This window comes from Brassica napus, chromosome A4, assembly GCF_020379485.1.
Source record: "Brassica napus cultivar Da-Ae chromosome A4, Da-Ae, whole genome shotgun sequence".
NCBI classification, from domain to species: Eukaryota; Viridiplantae; Streptophyta; class Magnoliopsida; order Brassicales; family Brassicaceae; genus Brassica; species Brassica napus.
The window spans coordinates 3,973,891-3,990,061 of record NC_063437.1 but is presented as its reverse complement, the minus strand read 5'-3'; the positions used below and the strand labels follow the sequence as shown (position 1 = coordinate 3,990,061).

The window sequence follows — 16,171 nt, the reverse complement described above, 5'->3', positions numbered from 1 at the left end:
TGTTTTTAACAAACGTGTGGTTAGTTTGAACAAAGACTGTACAACCATATTTGTGACTGACATTGGTAACATCTGTGGAGAATTCATTTTCAAGAATTTTCAGCTTATCACCACAAAGGTATAAAGAAAAAAAAACTAGGACTGTTACGAATTCACTAACCATCATTATTATTTTCTTAAATCTTATTTATTATATTCAAAAGCTTGCAAAATTTCAGCAAAAAAGGAGGTTTGAGCCATAGCACCATTGAATTTTCTATTACATAAGGTCTAAATTGTGTGTATTAGGCTATATGTGTGACCTATAATCATGAATTAATGGGCTGATTCTTTTGTAATTTAGAAAAAAATATTTCTACTAAAATCGGTTTAAGCATTCTGATTAGGCCTACTGGTTTAAGGATGGATCGGTCAATGAAAAGAATTCAGTGAGTTTTGCGTCTTAACCGCTTTTTTGAAAAACAATTGTATCAAATTCATAAATATTTTGCAGATATTTTTCAGTTTCTAGGTCGGTTTAGCTAAAAAAAATAATATGTTCGGTTTACATTAGATTTTGTTTTATATTCATAACTATATTTTTTTTTTAAAAAAAAGTCAAACAAATTCTTTAAAAAATATTTGAAATTTTTTATTTGGAATCTAATAAAAACAACACAATATATATAAAAATAGTTGAATACATTATACATGCCAAAAATATCCAAAACACCATATGAAATTTACATAACATTTTTTCAAAATATTTAAATATCTAAATTATACAAAAATTAGATAAAAATAAACTAGGTAATTTTGAATTTTTTAGATACTAATTTAAATTTTGACTGTTACTTGATATCTAAAACTTACGTTTAATAACACAGTGGTTGATGATCTAGTTGTATTGACAGTTTAAAAGATTATTAGTTCAGTCTATTTGGTAGATGATAAATGTAGTATTATCAACACCTAGTTTCAAACATTAGAGGAGTTTATGAACCCAATGTTTGGTGAATTTTGAATAATGAAATAATCTAATATTAAAGGCTTCAGAATTATTTTCTGTGACTGAAACAGTTTAACTGAACAGTAAAATCAGTTAATTAAAAACATTAAAAGTCCGATTGTTTATAACTTTCAAAAATTTACTGTTAAAGGTTTTAAAATTTGACTGTTAAAACTTTATACTTTTAAATAGTGGAAGTGGTTTTAGAAATTTTTAGAAGTTAGGAAATAGTAAATTAAAAAATAAGGTAAAAAATGAAGTTAGTAATTTTGGTTTTGAGAATTTGAAAGAAAGTTTTCAGGACTTCGATAGTTTACAGCCTCCTTAAAAATAAATAGACTTCCGAAACTTTAGAATTAAATTAAGCTCCAAGCTAGTAAAGTCAAAACACAAATCAATCAGACCCTAAACCGGAATTAGTGATGGAAATTGGTAACCAAAATCAAACCGAATTGTAAAAGAAAAGGAAACTTTGGTTATTTCTCTTGTCAAAAAGGAAAACTCTCGAGAATTTATAGCAGCCCCGAGTGATCGTGCACCCACGAACATAACCCAATTTGCTCTGCTTCTTCTCCCTTGTCTCACTTGCGGATTCGCAGCCTACACAATGTCGGATACTGTAGAGAAAGTCTCCACCGCTGACGCATCTTCATCCTCAGTAGAAGCATCAATCACCGGCGAGAACACAGAGCCCACGACAACAACGGAGAAGACAAAGTGGGGCGATGTTGAGGATGACGACGAAGAGGAATCAGACGCAGTCTCGGAGCTCAAATATTTAAGTATAAAGGACGAAGAGAAACCTGAATCTATCCTTGACGAACCCGAAGACTCAAACATCAAAGCGGTATCTACTTCTATACCCCCTTGCTTGATTTCTTCTGTTTAGTGGAATTGTGAATTGTGGTTGTGTTGAATCTGCTTATCACTGGAAAAGTTTAGGTTTTTCTGGATGGGTTTGATGCAAAAGTAGTTCATGGATGATCCCAACATCAGTCTAGGGTTGTTTGGATGATTTTGATCTTGATCTGGGATGATGTGGACTCTTCCCAGTCGAGCTTAGATCTTGGTTTTACTGGAAAAGATTAGGTTTTTCTTGATGGGTTTTGATGCAAAACTAGTTCTTGGATGAGTTTGATTTTTAAGTCATTCTTTCTTTGTAGGTTACTTCAGGTGACACACCGTATACATCAGCGAGTAGGTTTGAAGATTTGAACTTGTCACCTGAGCTGATGAAAGGCTTGTACGTGGAGATGAAGTTCGAGAAACCTAGCAAGATCCAAGCTATTAGTTTGCCCATGATCATCACACCGCCTCACAAGCATCTCATTGCTCAGGCTCATAATGGATCTGGCAAGACCACCTGTTTCGTTCTTGGGATGTTGAGTCGTGTTGACCCCAGTCTGAGACAGCCTCAAGCTCTTTGCATTTGTCCCACCAGAGAATTAGCAAACCAGGTTTGTTTAGTTAGTTATTCCACTGGTTAATAATCTAAGAAAAGAAACATACTAAGAGTCTATGTATGATTGTTTAAAATGAATGACAGAATATGGAAGTTCTTCAGAAGATGGGGAAGTTTACTGGGATCACTGCTGAAGTTGCTGTTCCGGAGTCGAATCAAGGGGTAACAACTGCAAGAAGAGCACCTGTGTCTGCTCAAGTTGTGATTGGCACCCCTGGGACACTTAAAAAGTGGATGGCCTTCAAGAAACTTGGTCTGAATCATTTAAAGATTTTGGTTTTTGATGAGGCTGACCATATGCTTGCTACGGTATGCTCTTTAATTTTTGTTTTACTTGGCCTTAATGTCTTACTTTCTGTATAAGGTGACCATAAGTTTCTTTTCATATGTTGATATTTGAGGTTTCATTGTTGTTGCAGGATGGCTTTAGGGATGATTCCTTGAGGATAATGAAAGACATTGAGAGAGTTAATCCCAATTATCAGGTACGTTAAACTGGTTTAATTTAGTCATGAATCGTGAACTGTAAGTAGTGTGACTATTGATTTCTAGTGGCCATATCTACATTATATCTAGGGTCTAAAAGATATTCTACTTGACGCTCTTTAGTGAATAAAATCAGCTCAGCTGTGTTTTCTTTATTGAACAGAGTCCCTTATGTTAATAAGACATATCTACGTGTTAAAACGATGGTTGATATGTTGCTCACTGTTAGAAAGCTATTCTGGGCTATTTCATTTTCTACATGGCTGTTAGTCTCAGTTTAAAAGAAACTCTTTGCTTTTTATTTTCTTGTGCTAAAATTGATCATGTGTTTGTGTTCTTGACCTTTTTTTCTAACAGGTTCTCCTGTTCTCAGCAACGTTTAACGAAACCGTCAAAGATTTTGTTCAGAGGACAGTCAAGAGCCCCAACCAACTCTTTGTAAAAAGAGAGGATCTGGCTTTAGACTCTGTGAAACAGTATAAAGTGGTTTGCCCAAAGGAGCAAGACAAGATCGAAGTCATCAAGGATCAGATCATGGAGCTCGGGGATATTGGGCAGACCATAATATTCGTGAAAACGAAGGTATCAGCAAGCAAAGTGCACAAAGCACTTGCGGAAATGGGGTATGACGTCACCAGTGTTCACGGTAGTATGAGTCAAGAGGATAGGGATAAGATAGTGAAGGAGTTCAAAGACTGCCTTACTCAAGTCCTCATTGCAACTGATGTCCTTGCTAGAGGTTTTGACCAACAACGGGTAAATCATTCTTCAACCCTATTGCTTTCATCTTGTTGTTCCCCCTAAAATGCTTCGCTTCTTAGTTAATGACTCTTGCTCGGTTATGTAATACTTGCAGGTGAATTTGGTTGTGAATTATAACATGCCTACTAAATATGAAACTGGGGAGCCAGATTATGAAGTCTACCTTCACAGAGTTGGACGAGCTGGTCGGTTTGGTCGAAAAGGTGAGCTTCCTTTTTTGAATGTTACCATCAATTTAGACATTGATGATAATCAACTTATATAAACTGTGTATTTGTATGGCAGGGGCTGTGTTCAACCTCCTCCTCGAGAATGGGAACGATAAAGAGGTGATGGAGAAGATAGAGCGCTACTTTGGAGCGCAAGTTAAGGAGATCAAGTCTTGGAACTCAGAGGAAGAGTACAAGGGCGCACTCAAGGAAGCTGGCCTGCTTGATGAGTGAAAAAACTCACGGATGAAGAAGACATAAGTTGCTTAAACAACGTGAAGACTTTTGTTTTTTTTTTGTTTCCCGAGATTGTTGTAATTTATTATATATCAGATTGCAAAGATTTTTTATTCACGAAAAATTCAAATTTTGTTTCGATTGACAATCAATCATATGAACGTAATCAGCAAAATCATCTCTTTTACAACATCAGGTAAGTGATAAGCTTTTCTTAGTTTCAACCGATGGTTGAGGTTTTAGCAGCAAGATGAATCAATGCACGTCGGTGATAGATAGTACGCAGCTTCTTGTATTTCTGCACAAACGCTGCTGTATCAATCTCCTTCTCTAGGAACTTCTCTTGCAGAGCTTCAGATTCTTCATCCACCTCATTCATAGCCTCTGCAAAACCTCCCCACAAAAGTTGCGGTTTAGAAATGATGACACAAGAAACTGTACATATGAAGTATTGCACTTGTATAAGTTTTACCTTGAAGTTTATTCAGAAGAGAACCAGGGGAGTACAACCTGAGGATCTCTTCTTTTTGTCTTTCCAGCTCATTAAGCTTTTCTTGCGCAGCTGCAAGCTCAGTTGTACGGATGATTTTGCACTGTAAAACGAGGAACACAAGGTTCTTAAGAAGAGATATCTTGTTACACATTGTGAACTGAAAAAGGAAGTATGGTTGTTGATAACTCACTTGGTTTCTGAGCTCCATTATTTGTGGCTCCTTCTCCAAGTTTTCTCCTGTTACATTTTGACCATAATAACGTCAGATTACTAGATGAAACCGAAGCTACTCCTCAAATGACATGAAACAACAGAGAACTTACTAGCCAGCTGCAATGTTTCTCTGCGGAGCTCCTCTTTGATCTTATGGACAGAAACCAAAAACAATGAGCACCAGTGAATAATATCAATACATAACTAATAATGAAAGCTATAAACAACCGCCGTTATCCAGAAACAATTTAAGAGTGTTTTTAAGACTTACATTGTTCTGGACCTTGACCTGGTCAAGAGAGAGCAGAAACTGCTGATAAGCATCTTTGTCAGAGAGAAGCTTCCTCAGCTCGTCCACACTAGAGCAAAAGTATACAAAGATTCAAATAAGAAAGCATACAAAAAAAACCACAACACAGGAGAGAAGCATACAAAAAGAATAGAGAGCGAACCTTTTGTCTTTCAAGAAGGTGATAATGCCAGCTGCTTCACCTGGTGAAACATGTGCTGGAATCTGACCAGATGTTTGAGGGCGGGATGAGGAGCTTGGAGAGCTGACTAGAGAAGGAGAGTACCATGGCTGCTGCTGCTGCTGAGAAGAAGAAGAAACTTCCGGAGGAGGACGAGATTGCCCTTGTTGCTCTTTTGATCCCCTTTGATTAAAACCAAAGAAAGAAACATTAAACATGTCAGATGCAGAACATCAAATTAGAAACGAGACACAAACAGTAACAAGAGACTACAACATTCTAAATATAATAGCAGCAAACCCTGCCTAAATCAGCAACACAGTGCTCAATTCAACTGTAGATAACTACCTAACAACCAGATTTGCCTAATCAACGAACATACTTAATGTACTCAACACACGTATCTGATTATCATCAAATTGAAAATCTTGACAGCATACGAAACAGCTAGCTAGTCTCGAACAATCACGGAACACACAAAATTAAGAGTTGGGTATTACCAGAAATTGAACATCGTTTCTAGGATTCGGCGAATAACCAAACCAGAAGAAGCTTGTGTCTTGTCGGAAACAAAAAAATCACCTTTTACCGGATCGACCAAATTAAAGAACTTTCTATTAAGATCGAAGACTTGGGAACTTCGGTTAGAAAGCGTGTTTGTCGACGAAACTTTTTACTTTCGTATTTTCGGTTCCTAACACGATTTGGTTTTGGGTTTTCCCCTGACGGGCCGTATTGTTCTTAAGGCCCAATATGAACAATTTAAGAGTTTAAAATTTTAAGGCCCATATGAAGTTTTACTGTTGAAACAACCATTATATACAGTCAACGGCTCGCGTGAATAACTCATACGCTAAAATATTTGTACACCCTAAGCTTTGAAATGAGCTCATCAAGTACATGTTTTGTTACAAAATATATAATCAAGTATAACATTTTGCTATAGGATAAAAAAAAAAGGTTGATGATTTGTTTCCACCAGATTCGTACCGTTTAGTGGAGGGCTTAGAAAAATGCGTAGGCGATTTTGCATTCGTGGAGGCCATTATGTCACTCGCGGTCTATCTCCAGCGCCTAAACGTTGGGATGGTTCCTGATCAGACCATTAGCATTTGGAGCAACCATACACATTACTAATGAATGAAAATGTTTTCAAACTCCAAGATTATTCAGAGTTTCTGTTCTGCTTAGAAGGATTTCAATTTCTCTGAAGGTTCTTTTTTTATGTTACTGCTCGGATTGTTTATGAAGGTGAGCCAAATGTAAGCCACAATGTCGAAGATGAAGTTCTAATCTGTGTTTCATCTGTCTTTATGATATTTTTTTTTAATTTGTTACCATCATGATTCATTGTTGTTGATGGACTTTGTTGCGATCTTTTAATTTGTATTACTACTGAATCCTAAATTGAAGGGCTTAAATGGAAATGGAGAGTTTATGATGTGTAATTGTGTAAAATTCGTATCTAGCCCTTTTTAGTTTTTTTGTTTTCTTAAACAAAAGATACTCCGATCAATAGATCATGTTAAGAGGAATGTTGTTTATAACGTTTCTAACCTAATTCACCAAAACTTGATTCATACTAATAACATGGCCTCACTCATACAATAACAGTTTCATGATACCGAAACAATATGAATCACCCTCTTGGGTCATGAAATATAAGAACTACATTATTTTTGCTGCCAAAATAATGGACCAATAACATGCATTCCACAAGCCCCACACAAACGACAAAACATATAGGAAACCTGGAGTTAGGTAAAAACAACTCAATTATTCCATGTCTTGGGTCTAAATGCTAACAGCTGAATTGATGTTGGTTCGATTTGGATTAAGCATCCTAAGATCTATATGAAAACATGAAAGGAACTTATGTAGCAAAATCTATATGAAAACATGTGAATTTTTTTGTTGTTGAAAATTTGCTTCTATTTTATAATTATGATTGTGCACTTATCCTCCCTCATCATATATTTGTCCAATAAAATTTTACAATTTCTTAAATTTTTTGAGTGTATTATCTCTAAAACGGTATGCTAACAGTTCAGCCACAACTGCAAGTATATATATTTTTCCACTTGGAAAAGGAAAAAAAGGGTTTAGCAGTAAAATCAACCATTCTTAAATCTTAAATTCTTAACTAGTGAGTAGTGGCTTATATTAACGTTCTGCTACATTCTTCTGAATTCCTCAATCCAGCTAGCACCTCTTAGACCCTTATGTTGTACTCTGAGAACTTCTCAGTGAGAAGTGAGAAAATCCCAGTCTCGAAGTCGAAGATAACGAACAGAGATGTTATCTCACTATTTGCATACACTTGACATGTATACCCTTTTCTAAAAACTAATCATGTTTGAGAAGTGAGTAATAAGCCCTCTATCATCATTTTGGATTAAAAGTAATTGTCTCTATAAAATTATACGTAACATTTTTATGATATCTCAACGAGAAAATCTATATAAAAACAAAACTTCAACCAAATAATTCAATAGCTTACAGTTTGCGAATTGCTTTAGAATTCAAATCCAATTTTTTATTCTTCTATCATGTCCTTTTTTTTCATTCATTTACCCATATTTCTTTTATTCGTTTCATACCTTCTATATTCCATTATTATTACTATATAAACCTTTGTATTTACATGTGAGGATACAACTATACAATACCATTTGCTCCATTGCAATATATAACCATATCATTTATTTCTCAAAAAAAAACAGAACCATATCATTTACCTTAGCGGAGTCTCTCTCATTCACGTACCAAACAGAGAAAAATATGGAAAACGGAAGCTCCGAGAGTAGAAACAAAGCTCGTCTCGCCATCATGGAGCTCGCTAACATGATCAGCGTTCCAATGTCTCTTAACGCCGCCGTGAGGCTAGGCCTCGCCGACGCTATCTGGAACGACGGAGACAACTCTCCTCTCTCCGCCACTGAGATCCTCCCTCGTCTCCACCTCACGTACCAAAACGGTACCATCGGCGGCGATCCCGAGAATCTCCAGCGTATACTTCGTATGCTCACAAGCTACGGTGTCTTCTCCGAACACCTCACCAACGCCGGCAGGAAATACTCTATCACCGACGTTGGAAAGACGCTTGTCACCGACTCCGACGGTCTCTCCTACGCCGCTTACGTCCTCCAACACCACCAGGTTTCCCATATTTTATTTCTTTCATATTCTTTTTTTTTTACCGTATTCTAAAAATGCAATATAGATATAAATTTATATGTTCATTTACTTTAATATTTTTTAAAATGTATTTTTTTTTATATTTGAAACTATTTACATGTTTTAAACATTTATTGTAAGAATATTTTATTTTCAGTTTTCTAAAACTAATATATATATATATATATATAATATATATATATATATATACACATATTAATTTTGTCTACATAAACAATATTATTTGTAAGAAAAAATTCGTCTCCTGCCTAGCTAGTAAAGTCTAGCGTGTTTTACAACACTGATTTTTGTAACTTACTTCCTTAATATTCTCAAATTAATATTTTACGAAAGTGATGACGTTTACAGGAGGCGTTGATGCGAGCATGGCCACTTGTTCACACGGCGGTGGTGGAGCCGGAGACTGAGCCGTACGTGAAGGCAAACGGCGAGGCTGCGTACGCGCAGTATGGAAAGTGCGAGGAGATGAACGGTTTAATGCAGAAGGCCATGTCCGGCGTATCTGTTCCGTTCATGAAAGCCATATTGGACGGCTACGATGGGTTTAAGTACGTTGAGCATTTGGTTGATGTAGGAGGAAGCGCAGGAGATTGTCTCCGTATGATCATTAAGCAATTCCCTAACGTCCGTCAAGGGATTAACTTTGATTTGCCTGAAGTTGTTGCCAAAGCTCCCAAGATTCCTGGTCAGAATAAATATTTGGTTTTATTTTCATCAAGATTTATCTATTTTTGGAAAGTTTAATGCTATTTTTAGCTCTTTGATTGTAACTAGTGTTGATTGTGTATGAGTAATTAGGAGTGACTCACATGGGTGGAGATATGTTCCAATCAGTTCCGAGTGGTGACGCAATCTTCATGAAGGTTTGTGGTAACATTGTTGTCACGTGAATACTAAACTTTTGTTAGTTGGACGTATATTGATTCATATGTATTGTTTTTTGAGTTTATTGATAGCTAGCTGCTCACGAAAAATCTTAGTCTAGGTAGGTACATAACATAAGTTGATTGGTGCGGACAAATTATGTGTGGACCTGGCTGATATAAGCATAGATCATGTGACTGTCACTTTTATTTATTGAAGATATTTTAAATACTAGTACTAAATCTGTCAATATTTTTGTTTGTATATACACTTTATTCGGTGTTACAAAAAAAAAGTGTTACAAAAAAAAAATAAACACTTTATTCGAATGTTTATTTGGGTTGGTTTAATTGGTGGAGATGAATCACACATATTAGACTTTAGTGTATACATATCTCATACAGTCATATCGGTATACAACTTCAATTATTGAATTTATTTGCTGATAAATCTTCTTTTTTTTTATTAGGACCTGTATAGGATATCATTTTTATAGAACAACACAAATAAACACAAATCTTGAGCCAATGATGTAGTGAAAAATTTTAGGTTTGGGAATGCTCTTGTCGATACTTTATCAAAAGCTTCTTATGATTTAGAAATACTCTTTCTCATGCTGTAAAGATCGTTTAGAAAATTATTTATTATTAAACTATCAAAAACTGAATACAACTCTATGAATAAAAAATCTACTTATATGAAAGCCAGATAACTTCAAAATTATTTAAAAAAATATGATAATTCCAACTAATTAAGATCAATATCTAAATAAATAATAAAGTAGATAAACATGACTCTCAGCATTCTCTATCCCAATTAGTTAGCTTGTAATTAACCGTGTGTTGTTTGTGTGCACAGTGGGTGCTAACGACATGGACGGACGAAGAATGTAAGCAGATAATGAAGAATTGCTACAAAGCTTTACCGGTTGGCGGTAAACTAGTTGCGTGTGAGCCTGTTTTGCCTAAGGAAACCGATGATAGCCACCGTACTCGCGCTTTGCTAGAAGGCGACATCTTTGTTATGACAATCTATAGGACCAAAGGTAAGCATAGAACCGAAGAAGAGTTTAAAGAGCTTGGTCTCTCTGCTGGATTCTCTACTTTTCGACCTTTCTACATCGATTACTTCTACACCATCTTAGAGTTTCAGAAGTAATATTAAAGCAGTTATCTTCTTACTATCTAAAAGCTTCCAGATTGTCGTAGACCTCTTTGTTGATCTTATAATAAATACATTTTTCACTAAGATGTATTAACCTAATAGTTTATTTCTAATTGGAATCCTCAATGGGCATCGTTCATAAGTTTCATCTCTCGAGAAGTTGAAAAAATATAAAAATAAAGTAATGATTCAAGAATTTTTGAACATTACACATTAACAGACTAGGATAAGATTTCACGTTTTATCTACTTTCCTTTTTGTTTTATTTTTTTTCCTTTTTCATTTTTCTTTATCTATAAGAGACTATCTTATAAACCCTCGATGAAGATGACCTTTTATCTCACACAATCTAGAGATGGCAAGAGTAGGGATGGATGTCAATTGGGCATGATGACCATTGGTTACCCCATTCCAAATTAAAATGGTTTTGATTTGGTCATGCCTGAAACCGAAGTAGTTCGAATGGACAGAAACCCGTTAACCTAAATAGTCCCGTTAACCTAAATAGTGCAGATTTTTATTCATTAGTTAATCAACATTAATTTTTTGCTAATTATAAAATCAAAAATGAAAAATAACTGAATTTTGCATATGGTTAAACATTTGATTTAGTTTGTTTTACTAAAAAAAATATTTTAGTTTCAATCGGTGGAAAATTGTGTAGCTAGAAACATAATTCTCTTTTTTTTGTCACGAATCTAGAAACATAATTCAAAAAACATGTTTTTGTGAATAAAATAATAATTTAAACCAAAATAATAAAAAATATATTACATTATTGTCACTTAACTTTTCACTCAATGTAATTATTTTACTAAATTAAAAAACTCTTTTTATTTCACTTAGTTTAGCCAAACACATAAAAGATTTCTTTTTATTAGTTTATAAAATTAGTTAGGCATGAACATTGGCTATCATTTAAGTACGGGTTGCTTTTTTCGGGTATAATTTTTTTTTTTTTGAAATTAGGCCCAACTTAAATATTATAAATTTATATGTGAGAGTTGAGTCCTTCTGTGGGTCTGGATGAGTACAGTTCTGATGTATATGAACCTAAAAATATCTAAATAATAAATGTATCTGAAATAGGTTCGAATATTTGTACCAAAAATAACCATATTAACCGATTCTGTCCAGGTATTTTGAATACAGTTAGTTATATTACAACTCATCTAAAATATATAACACTAATTATAAAAAAGATAAATATTAATGTGCAAAAATGTAAGAACCAATACCTGTGTGGATGCGCGAATCAATCTCTAGTTATTAGTTAAGAGATGATAATGATAAATTATCATTTACGTTTTCTTTTGAAAGTTATAACGTATTATAATTTTTTTAAAAAATTTCTTTGTATACTATATTCATCACTAATAAATTAGTCTTAGAAATCACTCAATATTATCTTTTCAATTATATAAAAATAAGAATTTTACTTCGTTAATACTTTGTTTTGTGTTTTCTGTTTTTGATATTAAAATGTATATTTTAAATAACAACAACATATTTATAGGAATTCTCTTTTTATTTTAAAATATATTTTATATTTTTGATAGTTCTTATTATTAATTTTAACCACTTATATTATCAAAAAAAATTCAAATTCGTTATTATTTTAGCTAATTTATATATTTTATTCATTAATAGTATAAACAATATTAACCGATTTAACTTTTAACGTGAGAGCTCGAATGCGAAAAATCACTTCGTAAATAATAGTTCTGAAATATATGTTAGAAAATAAATATCTTACTTCTGAACATTTTCATGTAGTAATATTGCAACTTTTCTTGTTCTAAACAATATCAAGATGTCCTTTCGTTATTATATAATAACTTAGACTGTTCTATTCGAGACTTAATTGGTCTAAGACATCTTGGATTAAGGATGAAACATTACTACTCGAAGATCCTTTCAGTTCCACAGCCTTTCTCGCCATTACTGCAATTTCTTGAATACGTGTCCTACGTCTCAAGAATTCACTATCTTCAGTTGCATGTTGACAATCTTCGTCCATCAAAAGCTTTATAGCTTTCACAACATTATGTTTCTTGACCAACACTCCAAGTCTTTCCTCGTCTCCCCATCTCACCGGGATCTCCACCCCAACCCTAACCCCAACCTTTAATACCTCCACAACAAGTTTCTCATTGAGAAACTGTTCAGCAAACAATGGCCATGTGATCATTGGTACACCAAAACATATCTCTTCGATCGTTGAGTTCCAACCGCAATGCGTCAAGAACCCTCCAGTAGAGCCATGTGAAAGTATCATAGCCTGAGGACTCCAACCCTTTATCACTATCCCTCTTCCACTAACTCTCTCTTCGAACATTTCGCGTTTCATCCATTCATTTATCTCATTCATGTGTTTTTCCTCCGTCTTGACCACCCAAATAAAGGGCTTACCAGATTCTTCTAACCCTAACCCTAGCTCTATCAGTTGATTAGGAATTAGCCTACAGAGGCTACCTAGACAAACATATATTACTGACCTTGGTCTCATCGAATCAAGAAACTTCAAGCATTCTGTCTCGCTTATAGCTATGTTACAGTTGTTTCCTCTATCAAACAAGTCCACCATACGATCGTTACATAAAGAAACGGGTCCAACGAACCATACCTTCTTCTTGATGGCCTCAGCGTAAGCCTCTGCATAGCCAGGCTCCAGTTCTTGGAAGCTATTAACAATCACCCCAAAGGCTTCTGATTCAGCTTCACGCATCTTCTCTCTAACATCATCCATATTTGCTAACTTCTGAAAGGCACCAGGTAACTGAGCTCTAGCTATCTCGACCATATGTGGCATTCCTGGTATAGAAAAAGGCTCTAAGTCTGAAGTAACCGAGAGGTGTGGGCTATGAAGATGGACGTTGTGCGAACTCAATAGAGAGAAACAACACATTCCATGGAACACAATCCTGGGGATTTTGAACCTTTTAGCAGTTGTTGACGTCCAAAAAGCATTTATCGGAGATTATGCAACTTGGAGGGGTTTCTTGTCCCTCAAGAAACATTTCTAATGGCTCCTGAAGTTTATCCACAGCGTCATAGAATTTTCGTAGGAGGTCTTTGGAGGGCAAAGTGTCAAGAGTCTCACATTTTTTGGGAAGACCGAAGTCTTTGTAAGCAAAAGGAAATTTTACAACGTTGATCTCGAGACTTGACTCCGATCTCGCCCTATCAAGTGTCTTCTCAAACCTAGAAGCATTTTGAGGTGTTGAAATTATGGTAACGTCGCGCAAGAAGCTTGGAGATATCAACCATGGGAATCAGATGCCCTTGAGCCATGAGAGGGATCAGAACAAAGTGAAGTCTTTTGGCTTTTGAAACCATTTTGGTTTCCATTTTTTGGGTTTAGCAAAAGCTTATAAGTAAAGATACATATAGGGATGTAGAGAGGATAGACAACAAAAGTGTAATATGTATATATATATATTATATACGTAAATGTGTGAATGCATCTTGTGATAGATCTTATTTAATTGGTAAGTCTTCGAAAGCTGTATATTGACTTTGAATAAATCATAAGAAAACTTTTGCTTAGAGAACCAATTACGCATCATCATTGTTTTAAATTTTGATCGATGACGGTAGTGAACTAGTCATTATACCATGACAATGGTGAGCTACGTCACGTTATCAAGAAGTATATGAGGTAATTGAAGTTCTTATTAACCAACGAACGACGTATACGCATATACACTTTTAGTGTTAATTAATTTTTATTTTATAAATGGAAATTTCAGTATTTACGAAAAGGTGACTTAATAGAAACAAAATTTTCATTTTATATAATTGTTGTTTATAATATGGGTGTTAAAGAAAAGTACGCTTGTCTAAAGCATCTGGCTAAAATAAGAAGTCAATGAGCGTATCTGAAAAAATGAGATTACTTGTACATAAATCTAAAGGCTGTTGGGCCGTTAGATTTTGACCCTGCCTAAAGGCTAAAGGTAGATTTTGTATGATCATCACATCGTTTAATTTATATGTTTTTGTGATGTAGTTTATCAAAAGAGTGTTCAAGAGATATTCTTTAACAAAGATGAATTTCATTTAATCAACATATATATATATATATATATATATATATATATATATATATATATATATATATATATATATATATTTGTATCTTAGTTCATGCCGACTTAAAATTGAAGAGAAACGAAACAAAGTCTTAACTATTTTCTTGATCGAGTTTGTAGGATAATGTCATTTTAAACATTCGCAGTTACCAATCATTATTGCGATTTTGGCTTAGTTTGAAGTTAATGAATTGGTAAACGTTATTTCCAAAAAGATCTTATGATAGGAAGGTAAATAATCATCGGCTATCTCAAACTCAAGATGGAATGAAGGAGATTATCAAGACCATTTTCTCTTAACTCTTGTTTTTGAGTTTAATTATATGTCTCAGAAGTTTTTTTTTAAATTTGTCTCAGGCCCGACCCTGAAAATTGTAAAAAAAAAATTGGGCTGAAAGCTTAAAAAAATTTTAGGCCGGAACAAATTTTAAAAACAAGGAAAAAGGAAAAAAATTATAGTTACTACGAATTAAAACCAAAAATCGCAACTTACTTACTCTGCATGTTTTGCCGGTTGAACTAGTGAAACTTTCGAAAAAATAAAAGCTGATAATTTATGCATTTTAAAAACGGCCGGAAGCTGATGCTTCCTCCGCTTCCTCCCAGGGCCGCTACTGGTCTCATAAGTTGTTGCCTAAATATGTACAAATCATAGAACAGAGACTTTGTTTTTTCCTGGATGACCAGCAAGTAAAAACAAGATGATGAATGACCACATGGATATCTTTTTGATACTGATGTGTCAATATTTTAATTACATAATATTATGTATTGCTTTAACTTTTTGTTGGTCACTAAAAATTTAGAAAAAGCTTTAGGTCAAGGGATTTCTACAAACCAGTTAAGGAACTATATATACTGCTAGCCAGCTCATATCAAGAAATTTAGATAGTTAGTCAACTTGTAAATTTATAATTTATACTAATTAAATAAAATAATTCTCAAACATCACAGATATGTTGTTTTCGAAAATGTATGTTTTGAAGTTTTCTCACGTATTAAAAAGTATTTTAAATTATAAATATATTATTTTTTGATTAATTATTTTTCATAATTTTTATCCGATCGAAGTTCAATAAACACAACTAATTTTTCAAAGTTTACAATTTATCATTTTTACTAATAAAAAAAAATTGAAAGATTTTTTTTCTAAAACATAGATAAGTTTTGAAATGACGGAGTACTTGTTTGTAGGTTTTTTCTAGTGATCAGTTCCATTTGCTTTGAACCTTTTTTTTGTTTAAAAGAAAAATGTCACTTTGAAACGTTCAATCTTTGGAATAAGCCAGCGTAGAAGACTCGTTCAACCTTTGGAATAATAGATCATTGACGTAGATTTGCCTCTTGGTTAACCTTCCCTAGAATAATATCTCTAGAATAATACTGGAGATTTTTAGCCTGTTGTAGACTTATATCTCAGGGCCAGTAATCATTTTCATATATGGCGTCTCTATGAGTTTTTATTTGGGGTGGGGGGGGGGGGGGGGGGGGGGGGGGGGGGGGGGGGTAGCGGTTTTAAGTATGAGTGGTG

The 16,171-nt window shown here is 34.3% G+C and overlaps 3 protein-coding genes and 1 pseudogene across 3 annotated transcripts; 2 read left to right on the top strand and 2 right to left on the bottom strand.

Moving 5' to 3' along the window:
- Nucleotides 1-1,469: 1,469 nt before the first annotated feature.
- Nucleotides 1,470-4,319, top strand: LOC106402035 (DEAD-box ATP-dependent RNA helicase 38). The gene is made up of 7 exons (XM_013842669.3): nucleotides 1,470-1,835; nucleotides 2,152-2,445; nucleotides 2,535-2,759; nucleotides 2,870-2,935; nucleotides 3,294-3,692; nucleotides 3,793-3,901; nucleotides 3,984-4,319. The coding sequence occupies exons 1-7, from the start codon at nucleotides 1,596-1,598 to the stop codon at nucleotides 4,139-4,141; spliced, it is 1,491 nt and encodes a 496-aa protein (XP_013698123.2). The 5' UTR covers nucleotides 1,470-1,595; the 3' UTR covers nucleotides 4,142-4,319.
- Nucleotides 4,235-6,004, bottom strand: LOC106402036 (vacuolar protein-sorting-associated protein 37 homolog 1-like). Its single transcript, XM_013842670.3, has 7 exons — nucleotides 5,821-6,004; nucleotides 5,303-5,503; nucleotides 5,122-5,209; nucleotides 4,961-5,000; nucleotides 4,828-4,874; nucleotides 4,617-4,737; nucleotides 4,235-4,528 (listed from the first exon to the last, which is right to left on the bottom strand). Exons 1-7 carry the CDS (start codon nucleotides 5,832-5,834, stop codon nucleotides 4,365-4,367), a joined length of 675 nt encoding a protein of 224 aa, XP_013698124.2. The 5' UTR covers nucleotides 5,835-6,004; the 3' UTR covers nucleotides 4,235-4,364.
- A 1,986-nt stretch (nucleotides 6,005-7,990) lies between these two features.
- LOC106397656 (nicotinate N-methyltransferase 1) lies at nucleotides 7,991-10,697 on the top strand. The gene is made up of 4 exons (XM_013838281.3): nucleotides 7,991-8,479; nucleotides 8,867-9,203; nucleotides 9,317-9,381; nucleotides 10,241-10,697. The coding sequence occupies exons 1-4, from the start codon at nucleotides 8,102-8,104 to the stop codon at nucleotides 10,538-10,540; spliced, it is 1,080 nt and encodes a 359-aa protein (XP_013693735.2). The 5' UTR covers nucleotides 7,991-8,101; the 3' UTR covers nucleotides 10,541-10,697.
- Nucleotides 10,698-12,322: 1,625 nt separating this feature from the next.
- On the bottom strand, nucleotides 12,323-14,361 carry LOC106400158 (annotated as a pseudogene).
- Between the last annotated feature and the right edge of the window lie 1,810 nt (nucleotides 14,362-16,171).